This window comes from Scophthalmus maximus, chromosome 3 (genome assembly GCF_022379125.1).
Source record: "Scophthalmus maximus strain ysfricsl-2021 chromosome 3, ASM2237912v1, whole genome shotgun sequence".
NCBI classification, from domain to species: domain Eukaryota; kingdom Metazoa; phylum Chordata; class Actinopteri; order Pleuronectiformes; family Scophthalmidae; genus Scophthalmus; species Scophthalmus maximus.
In genome coordinates this window covers 30,277,732-30,295,211 of record NC_061517.1, presented here as the reverse complement: position 1 = coordinate 30,295,211, position 17,480 = coordinate 30,277,732, and the positions used below count along the sequence as shown (strand labels likewise).

Genomic DNA, 17,480 nt, shown 5'->3' with positions numbered 1-17,480 from the left:
AATGAATTTTCAGATTTTGGTTGGAATATGATTTGATTAGGAGTTTTACTTTCATGACTGTAGGGATTGAGAACACAATATTATGTCAGCTCTAATAAAATTAAATGCAAAAACATTAACATCTAATATAATCCATTTAAAAACATCGCATCGCATCCTACATGACAATATTTTTTTATCAAAAACTATGACTTTGTCATAATATTGCCAAAATTGGGACTTACATTTTGTTAAAGTTGTTCAACTTCATTGTTTAAATCTCTCTCCTCTTTTTTTTTCATAACCATGTCCCTAATTCTCAGTATTTCACAGCTAATAGAGGGTAAATAGCTAGAGCAGGGAATGATTGGAAGTACCCCATTCCGTATTTGTTCACATTAGTTACCATAATAATAAAAATATAAATTTTCTATTATTAATGTGCCCTGATGTTATATTTGTGTTTTATTGGTTACATAAATAATACACTCTCAATTTACTCTTCAACAATTGTTGGTAAAATGTAGAATTTGATGAACATTGAATCACTGTCGTTTCATTCTGAATTCATACTGGACAATGGGCCATTTACTCCAACCCACAGTGGACCATGTGTCAAGCTACACTAGTAGAAGCAGATTTTAGAGAAGAAATAAAAAAAAGTTGGATGAACCTGTGTGAAAAGCACTTTTTTTTCAAACTTTCTTTCAGGTTTTACGAATTTCATGCGGAGCCCAGCTGGGGACATCTTCAACCCAGAACACTACAATGTGAACCAAGATTTGAACCAACCATTGTGCAACTACTTCATCGCCTCCTCACACAACACATACCTGATGGGTGACCAGCTGATGTCACAGTCCAGGGTGGACATGTACGCCTGGGTGCTGCAGGCTGGCTGTCGCTGTGTCGAAGGTCAGCACAGACACGTGGAATCTACACTGATGGAGAAATTCACAGTACAACTCTGTACATTCTCTTCCAGTATACAGGCTCTGCTTAGCACAGGATTCACAAATAATGTTGCTTTTGAAATCAAATTTAAGTTACTTTATTTGGTGAGGAATTGGAGGTTTCTTATTTACAAAAAGATGAAGTGGCAATACTAAATATTAAGTGAACCATTGGAATTACCTGCTTTTATGATTAATTACTCCTTAAAATATGTTCAGATCTTCATGTTAATTACAATTATGAACGGACTGCACATCAAAAAACCATCATTGTGCCTATGGTTTGCCAAAAAGCATCTTAAATCTCTACCACTGGGGAGATGTTTAGTGCACTGATTAAATTGAAATGAAAAATTTCATCCTGAAGGTGAAGTAGGGTGCAGCATCATAAATTTAATGCAGAAAGACACCTGAGAGGGTTCAGACGGTTTGCTTCCAATATCTTTAACTCGGCATCATACCTAAACCATAGAGGATAGAATAACAGCTGCAGGGGAAATAATATGAATTATACTCAGACAGCCGATAAATAAATCATCACTGCACTTAATGTTAGCTTAAGGTAAACATGTTGTTTTACTAGACATCACAGAATCAGGGTCACAGAATACTGTGAAAAAACACACACACACACACACACACACACATTGACATTAACTTTGAACTGTCTTTAAACTTTAGGTTTAAGTTAAGTTGCCATCTTCAGTCAGTCTTATTAACACTGAGTTAACACTGTGAAGTCAAACAAAGTTTTACGAACTTGGAGCCATATCCCCATTGTAAATTACATATTCTTTGCTTTGCCTTTTAAACTAGATTCTTAGTCACCACATAGTAAAACAAACGTCAAGATACTGACTGTTTCATACTTGCAATTGTTACCTACAATGAATCTGTGTAGTTGATGCCAGCCAATCAGAATCAACTGTTGTCAGTGGACATGGCATGTTGCAATTTAACAACATGATTCATTCGTCTGTGCATGATATATTCTTTTCTCTATGACACTCGGGTGACAGAAAAATAAAGTAACTGTACCACACTATATTTTTCTGAATCATTCCCATGCCCATCCCCACAGTATTCCTGTAGAGCTGCATGTTTTTTTTGCAACTTCTTCATGCATCTAGAGGAAATAAATACATGTATTGAATCTTCATTGTATTGGATTTTATTAGGTTGGGTGTTCGATCCCAGCTTCCCCTAGTCCACATGCAGATGTGTCCTTGGGCAAGACACTTAACCCTAAAGTGCCTCTGACTGCTCTTCCGACAGTGTATGAATATTAAAAAAAGTGTGGTTTACGACAGCCGTACATGAATCTGTATGCATGGGAAAATGTGACTTGTACTGTAAAACGTTTTGAGTGGTAAATAACACTCGAAAAGCGCTATATAAATATAGTAAATTAACCGTTTACCATCGTGGTATAGAATTAAGAGTTATATCTGAGCTTTGGCAAAAAACACATAATTGAATAGTTGGTTTTTCAACATGTCTCTGTCTGCCACATATTTAAGTACAATGTATGTTGTGAGTGAAGAAGAAAGTAAAACATGGTGGGGGATGTCTGGCATTATCTTGTGTAAAAAGTTCACCACTGCTATCTCTGCTGAGGACTGAGGCCAGCAGAAATCTATGTGGCCTGAGTCCCAAGCAACATATACAACATGTTGAAGGTCAGCTACACAGTTTTGTTAAATCTGCATACTTGGACCTAATGGTGCCCCACAAGGGTGTTGATTTAAGAGCAACTGGACTTGGTTGTAGAGATGAAAGGACAGCGTTGTACAGCATTTATCTCTTCCCAGGAGACTTAACAACAATTTAACTTCTTCAAAAACTGGGTGGACACAGGTGTATCCAACGACTCTAACAAGCCTTGTTATAACAGTTTCACCCACAGTCGTATAAACAGTCTGGACCATTAACACTGCCCTCACCCCACAGAGGTTGTATACCTGGGATTCACCACAACTTAGTTAGAACTAAAGAAGCCTCTTGGATGAAGGTGAAACGTCTTCAGAAAACTACAACCAAGTCCAGTTGCTACTGATTCAACGCCTTCGTGGATAACTATGACCTGGATGAATGGGTCAGGACACTTGAAAATAACTTAGATTAATAGGTGCTGATCATACTGTGTCTTCTCTTTATCTCGTATCCACAGTCGACTGTTGGGATGGTCAGGACGGTGAGCCCATCGTCCATCACGGCTACACCCTCACTTCCAAGATTCTCTTCAAAGACGTCATTGAGACCATCAACAAGTACGCCTTCGTAAAGAACGAGTATGTTTATACATGCATGCATGCACGCACACACATATACTCAAACACACACACACACACAAACACACACAAACAAACACCTGAGAAAAAGTGACACTTGGAATACATTTGCCTGATCAGATGGGTTTAATACATGTAATATGCTTCTTTACATTTGATTGATATGTGTCTGGTTGTAGGCATTCTCTAATTGGTTGATATACTATTAGGGCTGCAGCTAATAATTATTTTTTATCGATTAATCTAACAATTATTATTTCGATTAATTTAATGCTTATTTTCTGTTTAGTCGATTAATCCTTTGGTTAACTTAGCATAAATAAATAATAAATATAGATATATGGGTCAGAGTAAATCAAGATGGAACAAAGCATAAAGAAAAGATTTCATTTTCGCCTAAAAAAGTAGCATACTATTTACAATGTAATAATGCAGATTAAGCAAAAAAAACCGACTTCCATACACAATCCTTAGCACAACATCTGAACATTATCTCCATTATTATCCAAATTTCATGCTGATAAAGTGAAGCAGAGCAAAGTTACAGGCTTGATTGGGACATGGTCGCCCTCAGTGGGCATCTCAGGACCAAGTGGCCGACAAGCCAGTGACATGTCCATCTAAATGCAGCGGTTTTATAACAAAGACGGGTGTTTGTCTCTCTCTATCGACACTCTTTGTTGTGTTGCAATGACATCAGAGCACCCAGTAGGGTAGTACAGGTAGCCTTTGTGCGAACGGGAGCGGATTTATGGATCAAAACACAACTAATCGTGGTGGCATTAAAAGTAAGACATAGTTTATGTTTGGCTCATATTTTCGCGTTGCTTAACTCGCGTGAGGTGAGTATCTGAGTTTGTTGAATTTCCTCCAGAGGAGATTATCCATGGCTGAAGTGTCTCGCTCCCACCGGGACTCAACCCGTTTACTTCCTCAACAGCGGTAAAATACTTCACATTCGTCTTTAGACGCTGTGGCATTCATGAACAGACAGACTGTAACCTGCACCGCACATTCAGCCCTGCGATCAACTCTGTTTCATTGGAACTCGCCTAGACCACTGGGGATGGACATAAACAGTGCGACGCATTGACGCATTCCATGCAAATCGACGAATTTACGTAATCGATGCGTCGTTGCAGCCCTATATACTATATGTACATATGTATATAATGAGTAAAATCATTTCACTGTTGACTAGATTTTTTGCATAAATGCATATGTAGACAGACACAGAATTGATGTCATAGTTGCAGGGAGATTTTTTGAAGACTGAGACTTCACAGGTTTAAGTGTGACAGCTAGTGAAAGTGAAAGCGAGATGTTAGTGTATTTTTTTGTATCATTTGCTAATGTTACTTTTTAGATTGTCTGTTGTCAGTCTTGTCTTTTGCGTTCGATATTGTACTGTTGCACAGTTTGTTTCCTGAATAGAGAATAGTATCCAAGCGATCCCTCCTCTTGTGGAGTGGAGTAGAAAACAACTCTGTGCTCGTCTTCTTTGGGCATTAGAAAGAACACAAGTGGCTCTCCCTTGGTTATTGTTCGCAGGACATTTTTAGCCTTCCTCAACTCGCCCCTGTATTTCAACATAGCTCCTTTTTACACCTCTGCTGCTCAGCTGCTGCTGCAGGTCCCATTCAAAAGGAATATTAGCCTTTGGCTGTCCCAACTTCCTCTGTATGTGTGAACCATCTTTAACACGTCACCCAACAGATGATGTGATGGGTTGAGATCTAAGGCCAGAACAAGTGATTCACATCACATAAGCCCGTGTCCTGCATTTGTTATGTTGCTTGACTCATTTGTCTTTCCTTCAATTTGTGTCTACAGACACACACATGTATACTGTATCTCCTCAACTGCAACATGTGCAGCATGCGGACAGAGAAAAGAAAGCATACGCACAGACACCATTCTCTTCCACCTCTTCCTCCTCCTCACAGCATCACAGGGCGATTATCCCAGCAACACGCACACAGTCTAGAAAAAGCAGAGAAAATCTCTATTTTTAGATCATGTCTCTTCAAGTAAAATCAAAAAGAAATGCTTGTTTTGTTATATTCACCCTCAGTGTGTGAGTTTAAAAACAGAATTGTGGCCACCATATTCCACATTTAATTGGCTGAAAAGGAGCAGGGTGAAAGGCTGTGTTCAACATCAAAGAGCAGTCAGACTGAATAAAAAAAGGCTCTGCAGACGGCTGACAGGGACAAAATTGGGATTAAAGGCTTCCATCTGACGGGGACTGGGAATGAACACAGTCTCTATGTTGTGGATGAGGAGTCTGCCTCAATGTGGCTGATCTTTAAGGCTGGTTTTAGACACTAGACCATAGGTGGGAGGTATTGATTAAAATGTAATTTCAAATGTTTACTCAGAAGTATCTGATATACATTTGAATATACATAAATAGGTCTTGATGTGATACACGTGTCTACCAAATTTTGTTTATCTACATCAAATGTAAAGCAAGGGGGAGTGTTGTAAGGGCTTTATTGAGTTGCACTTTATTGAGTCCAAGATGCCAAAATATTAAATGTTTAAAATTTTTCCACTGGTTCCGATGTTTGTGAAAAGTTTTGGGCAGGTCAGAGCTGGTTTAGTGCCTAAAATTAGCGATTTATTTGCTGAATAATAATAATAATTCACTCAATTACAATAGGTCCTTGCTCTGACTTTGTCAGTGGAGCTCGGGCCCTAACTAGCAAATACAAGAGGGTCTACGCCAGCCCCCTGCTGGTCGGCGCTCGGGCCCTAATAATTTGCCTTCACTGAGAGGTCATCTTGTAGAGCACTCCTGCTGAGGACATTTACAAACACTTGCGTTTGCAGTTGTTGTTTATTTTATTCTGTGGCTCTGAAACCAAGGATTTATAGGATCCATGTCACAAGCAAAGATGGTTTACTGAAACCAAACTGATTTGCGAGTCTGCGAGTGGTGTGCCTTAAATTTCACGTGTAAGATCCCGTTATCCCTGGAAAAAAGCAAATTTTTTATATTAGACATGTTGTGCAGCCAATTAATTCAGAATTTACCTTATCTGTAGACCTGCAGCAATGTATGAATGGATCTACTGTTGGTCCAGATTGAAATAACACATTGATGCCTAGCAGGTAGAGTGTTTTCTATGTTCACTGTGCTGGCCTAGCATGCAAACATTCGCCAATTATCACTGGACTACACAGATCCATCTGAGAAGCATGGGAATGTGATTCGTTGCTGGAACAACTGACAATTTTGATCAGATTATGACATTAGATGAAAAGTCAAGAGATCAACTTTATTACAGTTCATCAAATGTCACAGACAGCCAAACAAAAGTTTTCAGGATACTTTAAGGAGAAAAACTCCTGGAAGGGGGTCATCAGAAGGGGCCTTGAAATTTATTGTAAAATTCACAGCAGTCATTTCAATCTGAACCACAAATATCAACCTGGTGTTGGCAACGGATGAAATATCAGGTGATCACCAACATCAGTGTGATTCTTCATGTTGGAAACATGAATGTCTGCACATAAATTTTAATGCAATTCATCCGATATGTATTATAGTAATTTTAGTCTGCACCAAACGCCAAAGGCCAATTATTCAATCCTTTAGAGTCCAATTTAATTTGAAGTTAATTTTGTCTTGAAGACCCTCCATGAGCTGCCTGTCAGTTTGAAAAATAGATACTTTAATTGCTGTACAAATCATTCAGTGGACGAGTACTTAAAATCTAGCCTGACGTGTTTTAATGTACGCCTCCTGTAGATCTCTCAGCTCTCTGGCCTTTTAGCTGTTCCAATGAGCTCACAACAAGTCCGAACTTTTCAGACACAACAGAGATGATGGGATTCTGAATATCTCCGCCATCTGTCAGAATCAAACTAAAGATGCTCTCCTTAGACTCCAATTTGACAGTTCATTAATTGCACATTAAATACATTTTGACACAGTTAATAGAAGGAAAACAAAATAACAAAATTAGAACATAAATGCTATTTTAAGTTATTTTTCAAGACAAGAAATATAAATTTAGTGCCTTCTTCAAAATATTTGACGTTGATTTTACTTTTTTATTCCTGCTGGGTGCTCAAGGTGCTATGTCATTATCTGTACTCATGGTCTAGTCACTGTGAATCTTAAATCATGACTTTCCAACACTCTCACCTTAGCTGTATTGAGCCTCTGAGGAGACTCCCAGACTAATTAAGCTGTTTCGACCTCGACCTTTCTGCCCTGTAACTTCAATCTGTTGTGTGCGATTATCTCTCAGCTACCCAGTCATCCTGTCCATCGAGAACCACTGCAGTGTCCCTCAGCAAAAGAAGATGGCCCAGTACCTGATTGAGATCCTGGGGGACAAACTGGACCTGTCCAACATCAGAGCTGATGAGTCCGGAAGGCTGCCGTCGCCAGAAACACTCAAGGGCAAGATCCTGGTTAAGGTAACATCAGCGTGTGGGTGTAGCGTGAAGCACTAGTCCTCAGGCGATTATCTCTGCTCACCATTTTATCACCTGGAGTTTGAAGCTCACAGAGCAGATTTCAAAGGCAGGAGATAGTTGGCAGACTGATTAGAGTGTTTGTATGACATGTTTCCGAAGAAGAAAAATAAAAATATAAAATGACTTTACAAATGAATGAAAAGCTTGAAATAATTGTTGAATGTTTGTGTGTAGTAACAGCAGACTGCTAGCTGGCTCATTATCTGTGCACACTGGTCTGTGTTATTATCAAAAAACCTCATCCTGAGTCCAGCTGGGCAATAGAATTTAGTTTGTGGTTCTGCATTAAAAAATTGAGAAAACCCAACTGCGATATCTCTTGCAGTGCTGTTGTTAATCCTGACAATCCTCATCCACAGAACACAATGTCTACACTACTTTCTACTGAAGAAATAGTCCGTAGGAGAACTGTAGACATAGTGGTTTGTGGATTCCACCTCACTCATACCCGAACCCTGGACCTCATTGGACAAGGGGTTTCCCTACTCACAAAATGCAATTGAACCCATTGGACCAGTTTTTCTGTATTTTTTTATTTTAATTTTAATTTTATGGCTATGGTTTATGTCAGTTAAGTTAGTGTTGATGCAAATTTATACAACGTTTTTATACAGAAAAGAAATGGGAGAAACGTGCTATACAACAAAGCTCGAGAACTGGAAATGAACCTTGGTCATTAAGTCAAACGTATGTCCCTTTTATTTTCTTATCTTAAGTCTTTCTTCATCACGCATTTGGCTTCAACACAGTGACCATCAACTCCAGCTCTCTCAAGATTCAGTATTCAATACGTTTTTTTCCCCCCTCACTGGTTCTACAATTAAAATCATGTGAAAAACATTTACTAGGAAGCTCCAGTAAATAGTCATAAGGTAATAAATATATAAAATGATAATAGTAAGACAAAATATACAGCAATAGAATACATGTGTTTACAAAATGAAATATAAAATAGTAAAACAAGGATACTCAGTACGAAGATGTATGAACAAATAAATATGCAAAACAGTGAAAGGTTTAACCCTTGTCAAATATTGCACAGTTATTGTAATTGCACTTGTAGAGTGTGTCTGTGTTGAATGTTTTATACAGTTGTTGAATATTGCACAGAGTTGATTGCTGCTTGTGTGCAGTGTTGATGGAGTCTCTTCTCAAATTACGAGGGCCTGGACAACTCTGTCTGTTAAACAAACATCCCCATTGTTGACCTGTTGTGAAATATCTGTTGTGCTGCTCCCACATATGCAGAGGTAACGTGGTCGGTTACAGATTACAGTTGGTGTATTTGTTGTAAACATCCTTGTTGTGATGGGAGGTCATGTCCAGTCAACAACACTGCTGTCACCTCCTGTAAATTGGCCAAAGTTAGCTCCACAAAAATGTCCCTATCAGGATTGGTGGAGTTTGTGGGAGCCTCATATAACCAGACAGGAAGCTCTGCCCTGAAAACATAATATATATTTTTTAAGTAATTCATATAAAAAGAGACAGTTGAAAACTAGAATTCCACTCAGTAGAGCACATACCTCGGCCAAGGACCAACAGGCCCCTTAAATTTAATCAATCCGCTGAAAGCATAACCTCCTTGGCAGGGGTTAAGAGTGAAAGTAAAGGAAACCAAAACTTGGCTTTCCAGTGTGTCTCAGAGTCAGTGTAGTGTCAGCAGTGATGAAGAGCCCAACATCACGTGGTAATTGTGACGTAAATAAACTGTTGAAGCACAGATAGCGTCACACCTGGCTCTAACCAACAGCAGCTTTAGCCCTCTGCTTGCAGGGGAGGGAACACTATCCAGGTTAATGAGGCTGTATTGACACCAGATGCTTTCACTAAAGACAAGGTACTTTCCCACCACCTGGCAAACTAAGGGCCAGCTGTTACAGCAGCACTACTATATGTGTGTGCACTCAGAGTTAGTGATGGCACCAGTTTGTGAGTACTGTGAGAAACTCTTAGACTTGCTCACTGCCCTGCAGCAATCACTGTGGGTCGGACTCATATCCCCCACATAGTGCTGCTGCAGGCCTCCACCTCTATGATACTGTGATGGAGAATGATTGCTTATCACAGAACAAACTGCCTCACTTGTTAATGAAAAATCCGTTTCTCAGGCAGTGAGAGTGGGGCCATCTGCATACTTCAATGCTCAGTCTCCTCCTCCAGGTCCGTCGATGAGAATAATAGAAATTCCAAACATACTCTGAATGGACAAGGTTCCCCACGGCTTTATCAGCCACTAAATCCTGTTTGCCACACTGGTTTTCAGGACGATTGCAAGCCAACAGAATGTCAGGAAAACCATAAAAAGAAGAGAAGGCTGGGCAGATGATCCCATGTGAACACTGACTGTGTTAGAAACATTTCCTTCATAAATGTATGACACTTTGATGGAAATTGCTTGGCAATGTTCTAACAACAGGCCACATGACAGACAAATCCTGTGGAATCCATCGTAGTAACGAACATCCCTTCTCTAACAATCAATTCATCAAACAAACTCAGATCATCACCTGAAACACTACAAGACTAATAAACCATGGTGAGTGCAAACACCAGCAAATGCACCCACCCCTTTTGTCCAGGCAGGGAGCCTGTGTGTCTGTATACGAGGGGCTAGTTAATACTTACAATCAAATGTTAATTATGTGTATTTCTGTGTAGTTTGTTTTTGTTAGTAGATTATTTGTAGTATGTAATTTTTTAGATTCAGATGTTTACGATATGAAATGTCACAAAAAAATATTAATATTTCAAAGTAGTTGCTTGACTCAGTTTCAGGCTTTTGCAACTTCTGTAGCTCTTTGGACAATGTTGAAATCTCACCTTGTTTATTTGGAAACTTCGGACAATTTGCCTTGATTACACACAATAGAGAGAGGACTTGGAGGATTGCCCCTGGCGGGACACAATGATTAGATAAATGGTGCTGTTTGTAATTATAGTGTGAAGCTCTACTAACTTGTTCTTTTCTCCTTCAGGGGAAGAAACTGCCTCCCAACATCGACGAGAACGCAGAGGAAGGAGACGTGTCAGATGAGGACAGTGCTGATGAGATGGAGGACGACTGCAAGCTGATGAACGGAGATGTATGTTCCCTCTTTGATGTTTTCTTCCACTTCATCTCTTCTATTTACCAAAGTTACATGCGGGATTGTGTCTTTGTGTGCAGCATATGAAATATGAATTGTGTGTGTATTTCCTGTTCTTGATGGTTCATGTTTAAACTAAGCAGGGGTGATGGAGTGTTTTCTTCTCCTGCCTGGTCATGTTCCTTTTGTAGATCTCCTGTCTCTGTGCTCCTGTGTGTCTTTCTGTGGCTATTCTTTTCTCATTTCCTGCTCTTCTCTCTTCCTGTTTGTCTATTCTTCTTCTTCTTCTCTTCAACTGTTGCTTGCTTCTTTCAAAAGTGGAAGGTACTGTATAAAAAGCTCATCCTCCAACACCTCAGAAATTTCACACCGTCGTGTGCCATATTTTCTCATTCATCCTGCCTGTGACGGCTAAGTGTTATGCCCAAATGTGTTATGTAAGGATTCTTTTTATGAAACCAACCATGCACATGGATAGGGGTTTTGTTGGTCCTAAAGCCCACTGAATATACCTTTTTATAAACTTTTATCATGTAAGTTATCATTATTAAGCTCTGTTTGCCAAAAGATTGCAGGGAAAACCATTCTATGGTTTTTGACCAAAAAACAAACAAACGATTGGGTTGAAAACATAACCTCCTTGGTAAAGGCTATAATGATTATGAATGTGTGTGTGTATATACAGCACATACAGTGTATATGTTTATATATATATATATATATATATACACACACACACACACACACACACACACACACACACACATACAAGGAGTCCTGCAGTAGATGGTCTTGTCCCCACAGACATCATAGAGTCTGAATCTACTGTGCAGGATAACTAATGAGAACTGCTGCTGTATGAATTTGTTTGAAGAAAAAAAATATATCTTAAAAAACATCAATACTTTACTTTACTAGTGCTAACTTTTGCACAGTTCTATTTTTTTCAAAGCAAAAAAAATAGTAAAAATAGTATTTTCTGCAGTCTTATCAGAATATAACATTAGGGCTTTCCTCAGGTAAACAGAATTAATTTAATTGTCATTGCATACAGAACCGTGAAATGAATCTGGGTTTGAAAAAGGCTTGTCAGAAGAATGCTTAAATAAAATCGACATAATATAAAATATTTTAAAAAATGTTTACATTACATCCATAAGATATACATGAAGATATACATGAAGATATATCTATATAGATATATATCTATATAGATATATATAGATATATATATATATATCTTTTCACCCTCTGCATTATATCATGAGAGGTACAGCACTGATTTGACCACACTCAAAAAGCTCAACATTTATTTTCAATTTTGGAACATCTGCACTGTATGTGATAACAAAGGAGGTTTTTGGTGACATTCTGCCACCATGTGGCTGAACTGAACATGTGCATACAGGACAACTTAAAGGATGTCTCACTGTCTCTTCCCCCGTCATACTGTCAAATCTTAAGATGCTTACATTTCTGAAGGGTCCATTCATCAACCACTGTGGGACCTTCTTCATGTTTCATAATGTTTTGCTTCATCTTTGCTCCTTATGGAATGTACGTTCTTGTGGGATCCTGCATGATGTACAGTACAGAACTGTAGAGTAGGAGCTCTGATGAAGCCAGTCAACTCAAAGGATCAGTTTGCCTTCATTATAAATCATACAACATATGTTTTCTCTCTTACCTCTAGTGGTCTGCACCATACAAATTGTTTGTGTTTTGGTTATTTGTCTCTGGGATTTCTCCTCCCACCCTAGTATGTGTATTTCCTCTGACTAATTAATAGAACACACCTGAACAGTTTTGATTGGAAATACTTATTATTCATTTAATTCAGATGAGAACTGTCAATGCCATTAGAGGTACTGTGGGTAAACTGATTGAATCCATACATAGAATCATATTCATATCATCTACTGTCATACTCTCTCATATGGAATGGGCAAAAAGACTAAAGGAGCCATTATTTTACCCAACATAATGTATTGCATAAGTTTTCTCGTTAAACTTGAGTTCAGGATCTTGCACAATAATGTTTTCTAGCTCTACCTTGACAGACCAGGTAAAGACTGACTTTTCCAAGGGGTCTTCTAGAGTAGAACCTTAGACAAACACCTCATCTACCCTGAAGGAGGATTGAACACAACAGCAACTGACGTCGTTGACTTATGATATTAGATATTGTAGTTTGATGACTTTGTTGTTGCTCACAAGGTGGAATAGCTGAGGTTCTACTGCTGGTCTTTCATTAATTCTGCTCTACCAAAGTCATTTCCACTGTGACTTAGGGTTTTGCACATTTTCGACATTCCTCATGTTAATTTTCTCAAGTAATTTCTAAGCCTACAAAATGGTAAGAAAAAGGGCCCTCACAATCTCCAATGTGATGTCAGAGAAAAGCAGCAAAATCTCACACACTTTTTGCTTAATCATGACTTAAAGGGTTAATAGATGATCAATTTTGTCACTACGATATCTGCAAAAACAAAGACTTTAGACAGGAAAAGATACTTATCCAGAAAGCTGAAATTGAGGCTGCCTCCCTCTTTCGTCTCAGCTGCAATATCATTCCAGATGTCATGTCAATATGTCAGCTATTACAAAATAATAACTTTATATTAGGATTATAAAAAGTTTTATAGAATGCAGTTCCCTAATAATATAAAATATCTATATAAAACACATGACACATTCATGACATGGAAAACGCTTAAATAAGCCGTAACTCCAAGGACATGTTTTCGCTCCCATGTCACGTGTGATCCTCGTGTAGTCATCGTCATTCTCTGTGTAACTTTACCTCCTCCAGACATCCGCCAACAGAAAGCAGGTGGAGAACATGGCCAAGAAAAAGCTTGACAACCTGATGAAAGAGTCTAAGATCCGAGACAGAGAGGACCCAGACAGCTTCACCATTACAGCCCTCCCTCCAGCTGGGAAGCCCACAGAGAAGACTGGCTCGAAGGTAAACACAGGTTCAAATCAAAAGCACCAGTTTCCATCGCAAACAAGAACTGCTAAATTTATTATAAGCTTAAAGTTTGATATTCAATAATCCAGATAAGTTTGAAGTTGGATATTCAGACAACCCTAACCCTGAAAAAAAAGTTCACTTATTTATAGTTTCTTATTGAAACAATATATAGCATATTGTTATGATAAGTTGTGATAACTTAGTGTGATAACAAAACATTTCACATGAAGTGTGAAGGAAATTATAGATTTAGGAATATGGCTCATTTATATTATTTGATTTAATTCTACTTCGTGATGGGAGACATTGTGAGACATGGCTCTTATTGAGCAGAGAGGATCTTATTGTGATTAGACGATAGAATGAGTCCGACGCTCTGGAGGTAGCATCACCTCTTATTGATCAGATGGAAGTATCCAGAATCGATGTTAACGCGTACATATATATATGCGTCGCATCAGGCGATTTCTCTGTCTTTGCTCAACAGCCTAGGTTTTTGGAAACAAATGCCTCACTGACAGTTTAGCATATTTCCCTGGAGGTTTCTTTGCCCTTCCAGCTGATCAGTGAGAAATGAGGCTACCTCCAGAGGTCATCCTCCTGTACAGCCCAGGGTTGTACTGGTACAGAAGGTCAGCCCCGTGCTTATCTGCAGGGGTGGAGGGTTTTAACATGGTACTATTTTATTTTTTGCTTGATACTGATCCGCTGTTGTTTTTCTGGTGTGGCAACAACAAGTTATAAGTTTGCACTAGCTTCACTCATGTTCCTCACGTCTTAGTGTTTTACTAATTATCAGATATTCAAGTTTAGCACACTTTGTGATATGACGGTACCCAAGAACATGGGGAGATGACATTAGGTTCCATCTCAAATGTGCATGCAAATTAGCTTTCTCATTTTTTATCACATACACATGCTCTAACTATAATTTTATCAGTATAAAGTTAACAGTCCAATATTCAGAGGTAATCTTACTGGCTCTTTAAACTGTCCCAATTCTGATCAGTTAAACAGCATTTATTTAGAGGCAGACTTTACAGATCATGTTTTATTGTTTTGTTGTTTGATTGCATGATTCAAATATTGTAGTTTTGTGCATTTTGTTAGGCACTGAAAAATGAGTACAGATACAAATAGAAACAAACAGAGACAGATATAGGCTCTGCCATTGCCACTTCTTATTCCGGGTTTCTTAAGTGTGGAATGCTGTCAATGTGAGGAAGGGCACCACTGGCAGTGACAGATACTCCTTCACACAGAAACAGTCTGCTGTCATGTTTGTGATGACTATTGTCCATTATCTTGTTTTTAATTCATGTTGAGTGATGAAGCAATCCGACATTAACTGGAATCTCACTGCAGGTCAAAAAAAACCAATTGATATCCTTCTCAGGCCAGAGATATAGTTGGTTTTAACTACGTTTACACATACGCATCATCATCATACGTATCCTGTGTCTTGTTGGTTCGTGTGAACATGCCCCCGCAAGATGCAATACGTACATAAACGGAAGACAAACCGTAGGCTAACCTCCATCAATGTTTTTTTGTTATTTTATTTGCAGAATGCAAATCCTTAAGTTCTGTATGGTCTGAGTTCTGTACTGTGCCCTCTAGTAGAGTACTCCAGTAACATGCATTATATGCACATCGTATACATAGCAAGAATGTGAACAATTATGCTCATGATGCATCTGGTTGTCTACGAGAATGTGTGGCTTAAAAAATCAAGTACATGTCTATCTCCAGCCTAGGATCAACTAGTTTGAATTCAGTTTGCAAATTCTGACAATAACAGTTCAGTACAAGAAGTGAGCTAAATGTGCTACTGTAATTAGCTTTTTCTCCCCCCATTTCCTGTTACAAATGTTGAAAATATTTCCCTAAAAATCATGCTAAGGTTCTCTTCTGCTCTCAGGGTAAAAGTTCGGATGGGACAGACACAGCGGACGAGGCTAATCCAAGCAGCAACAAGCATACAGGCCGCTCCTTCATCGGGAGCTTCTCTAAACGCAAGGTTGGATTTTTTAGTTCTCCATTTTGCTGTTTTTGCATTTTCCTCCTCCTCTATATCTCCTCAATCTTCAGTCTTCTGTGATATGAGGATACTGCAGATGGTGAAAACTGGTGTCAACTATTGAATGTTAATCACAAGTTGTTTCTCATTAATTTGGTTAAAAAAGACCAAAGAACAGCAGATGCCTTGAGTGTGGATTATGTGTTATTCCATGAGAGTGGGTTGTGTTACATTAGCATTCAACAATGAAACTGGATACAAATCATGCATGTACAAAACATTAGAATAGTACAATAGCAATGAGTTGGCAGGTAAAACAAATGAACAATAATAATCTCAGTTCATTTAAACATCACTATTACAAAGGAAAGAAAAAATCACTCATTTATTTGCAGACCTGTCTTCAGGAATAACCTCTGTGGCTGCTTCTTAAAGAGCCCATGAATCAGACATTGAACATTTTTGTGTGTCCGGTAAAAACATGAAAAACGAATTATACTTACACTGTTGAAATTGATTGGCGTTTACAGCAGCCAATACTGCTGCTATTTCTATTATCTGGCAGCTCAACATGCCACCACTTTCACCTTCACCTGTGGATTTAACTGTTGAATCGGACAGTGTAGGTCCCTGTGCACAGTTTGCTAACAGGCAGAATTTATAGTCAATGGGAGGGATTTATAAGTCCAGAAAGGTTTATCATTAGACCCACAATGAGTTAACATTCCTCAGTGCAGGGTGAGTCAGCAAACAGTTGAAAGAGAAAAGACAGAAATTAAATAAATGAACAATTAGCACAGGGGGGCACTGTACAGTATGTACAGTGGCCTTTAGCCAGGACATCTTATCTGATAACTGTGTGTACTAGTGAGCTCAGGGTGCATTTTACGTTCACTAGCTCTTACTGAATAGTGGACCTGATGCTCTGTTCTGAAGCTTTTTCATCTATTGTCTTTGGGGAGCGCTTGACCAGATTACTGTTTGTGATCAGCCTGAGAGAGTGTTATGGATTTCTCTTGGAATCTTTTCAGAAGCATACATGATATGGGCTTGTTTAAAGTTTTTGGGGCCTTTGGCGTTTATTTGATAGATGCAGAAAAAGGATGAACGAGGAGGGGAATGACATCACTGATACAGTAATCTTTCAAAGCCTGTTCCTCATGAAGTGGACTCTCACAATATGTTCTTTGGTCCCTTGCTCAATATTCTTTTTTTTTCTGCAGAAAAAGACAACCAAGCTGAAGAAGACATCAAGCTTTGAAGACACAGATACAGATCAAGAGAGCACAAGTAGTGCCTCCCGTGTCCCCTTGCACCACAGCAAGTATGCCACACACACACACACACACACACACACACACACAAACACACATTTAGTACAGTATGGATGTTGAAACATACATGTCAGGTTTACATGTGTGTTTTTGTTTGTTTGTTTGTTTGTTTGTTTGTTGACCTTACAGAAAGAAGAAGACCATGAAGTTGTCCAGAGCTTTGTCTGATCTGGTCAAATACACGAGGTCTGTGGGTCTCTATGACATCGAGGCACAAGGTGAGCCGCTCTCTTCTCTCTGAGCAGTTGTTCACTTTAGTAACTCAAACAAATTAGCACTAATAAAACCAATGCTCACTACCTAATAGGTACAGTGACATATCTGGACCTACAATAACTTTGGA

At 38.8% G+C, this 17,480-nt stretch overlaps 1 protein-coding gene across 1 annotated transcript in view; it reads left to right on the top strand.

The window, feature by feature from the left end:
• The window catches only part of plch2a (phospholipase C, eta 2a), a 77,668-nt gene that overhangs the window by 37,315 nt on the left and 22,873 nt on the right, over window positions 1-17,480 (top strand). Inside the window, exons 8-16 of the mRNA XM_047330959.1 lie at window positions 691-894; window positions 3,103-3,223; window positions 7,486-7,657; window positions 10,696-10,803; window positions 11,125-11,130; window positions 13,619-13,774; window positions 15,705-15,803; window positions 17,027-17,127; window positions 17,267-17,355. Of these exons, the coding sequence (XP_047186915.1) occupies window positions 691-894; window positions 3,103-3,223; window positions 7,486-7,657; window positions 10,696-10,803; window positions 11,125-11,130; window positions 13,619-13,774; window positions 15,705-15,803; window positions 17,027-17,127; window positions 17,267-17,355 (1,056 nt within the window). The remainder of the gene's footprint in view (window positions 1-690; window positions 895-3,102; window positions 3,224-7,485; window positions 7,658-10,695; window positions 10,804-11,124; window positions 11,131-13,618; window positions 13,775-15,704; window positions 15,804-17,026; window positions 17,128-17,266; window positions 17,356-17,480) is intronic.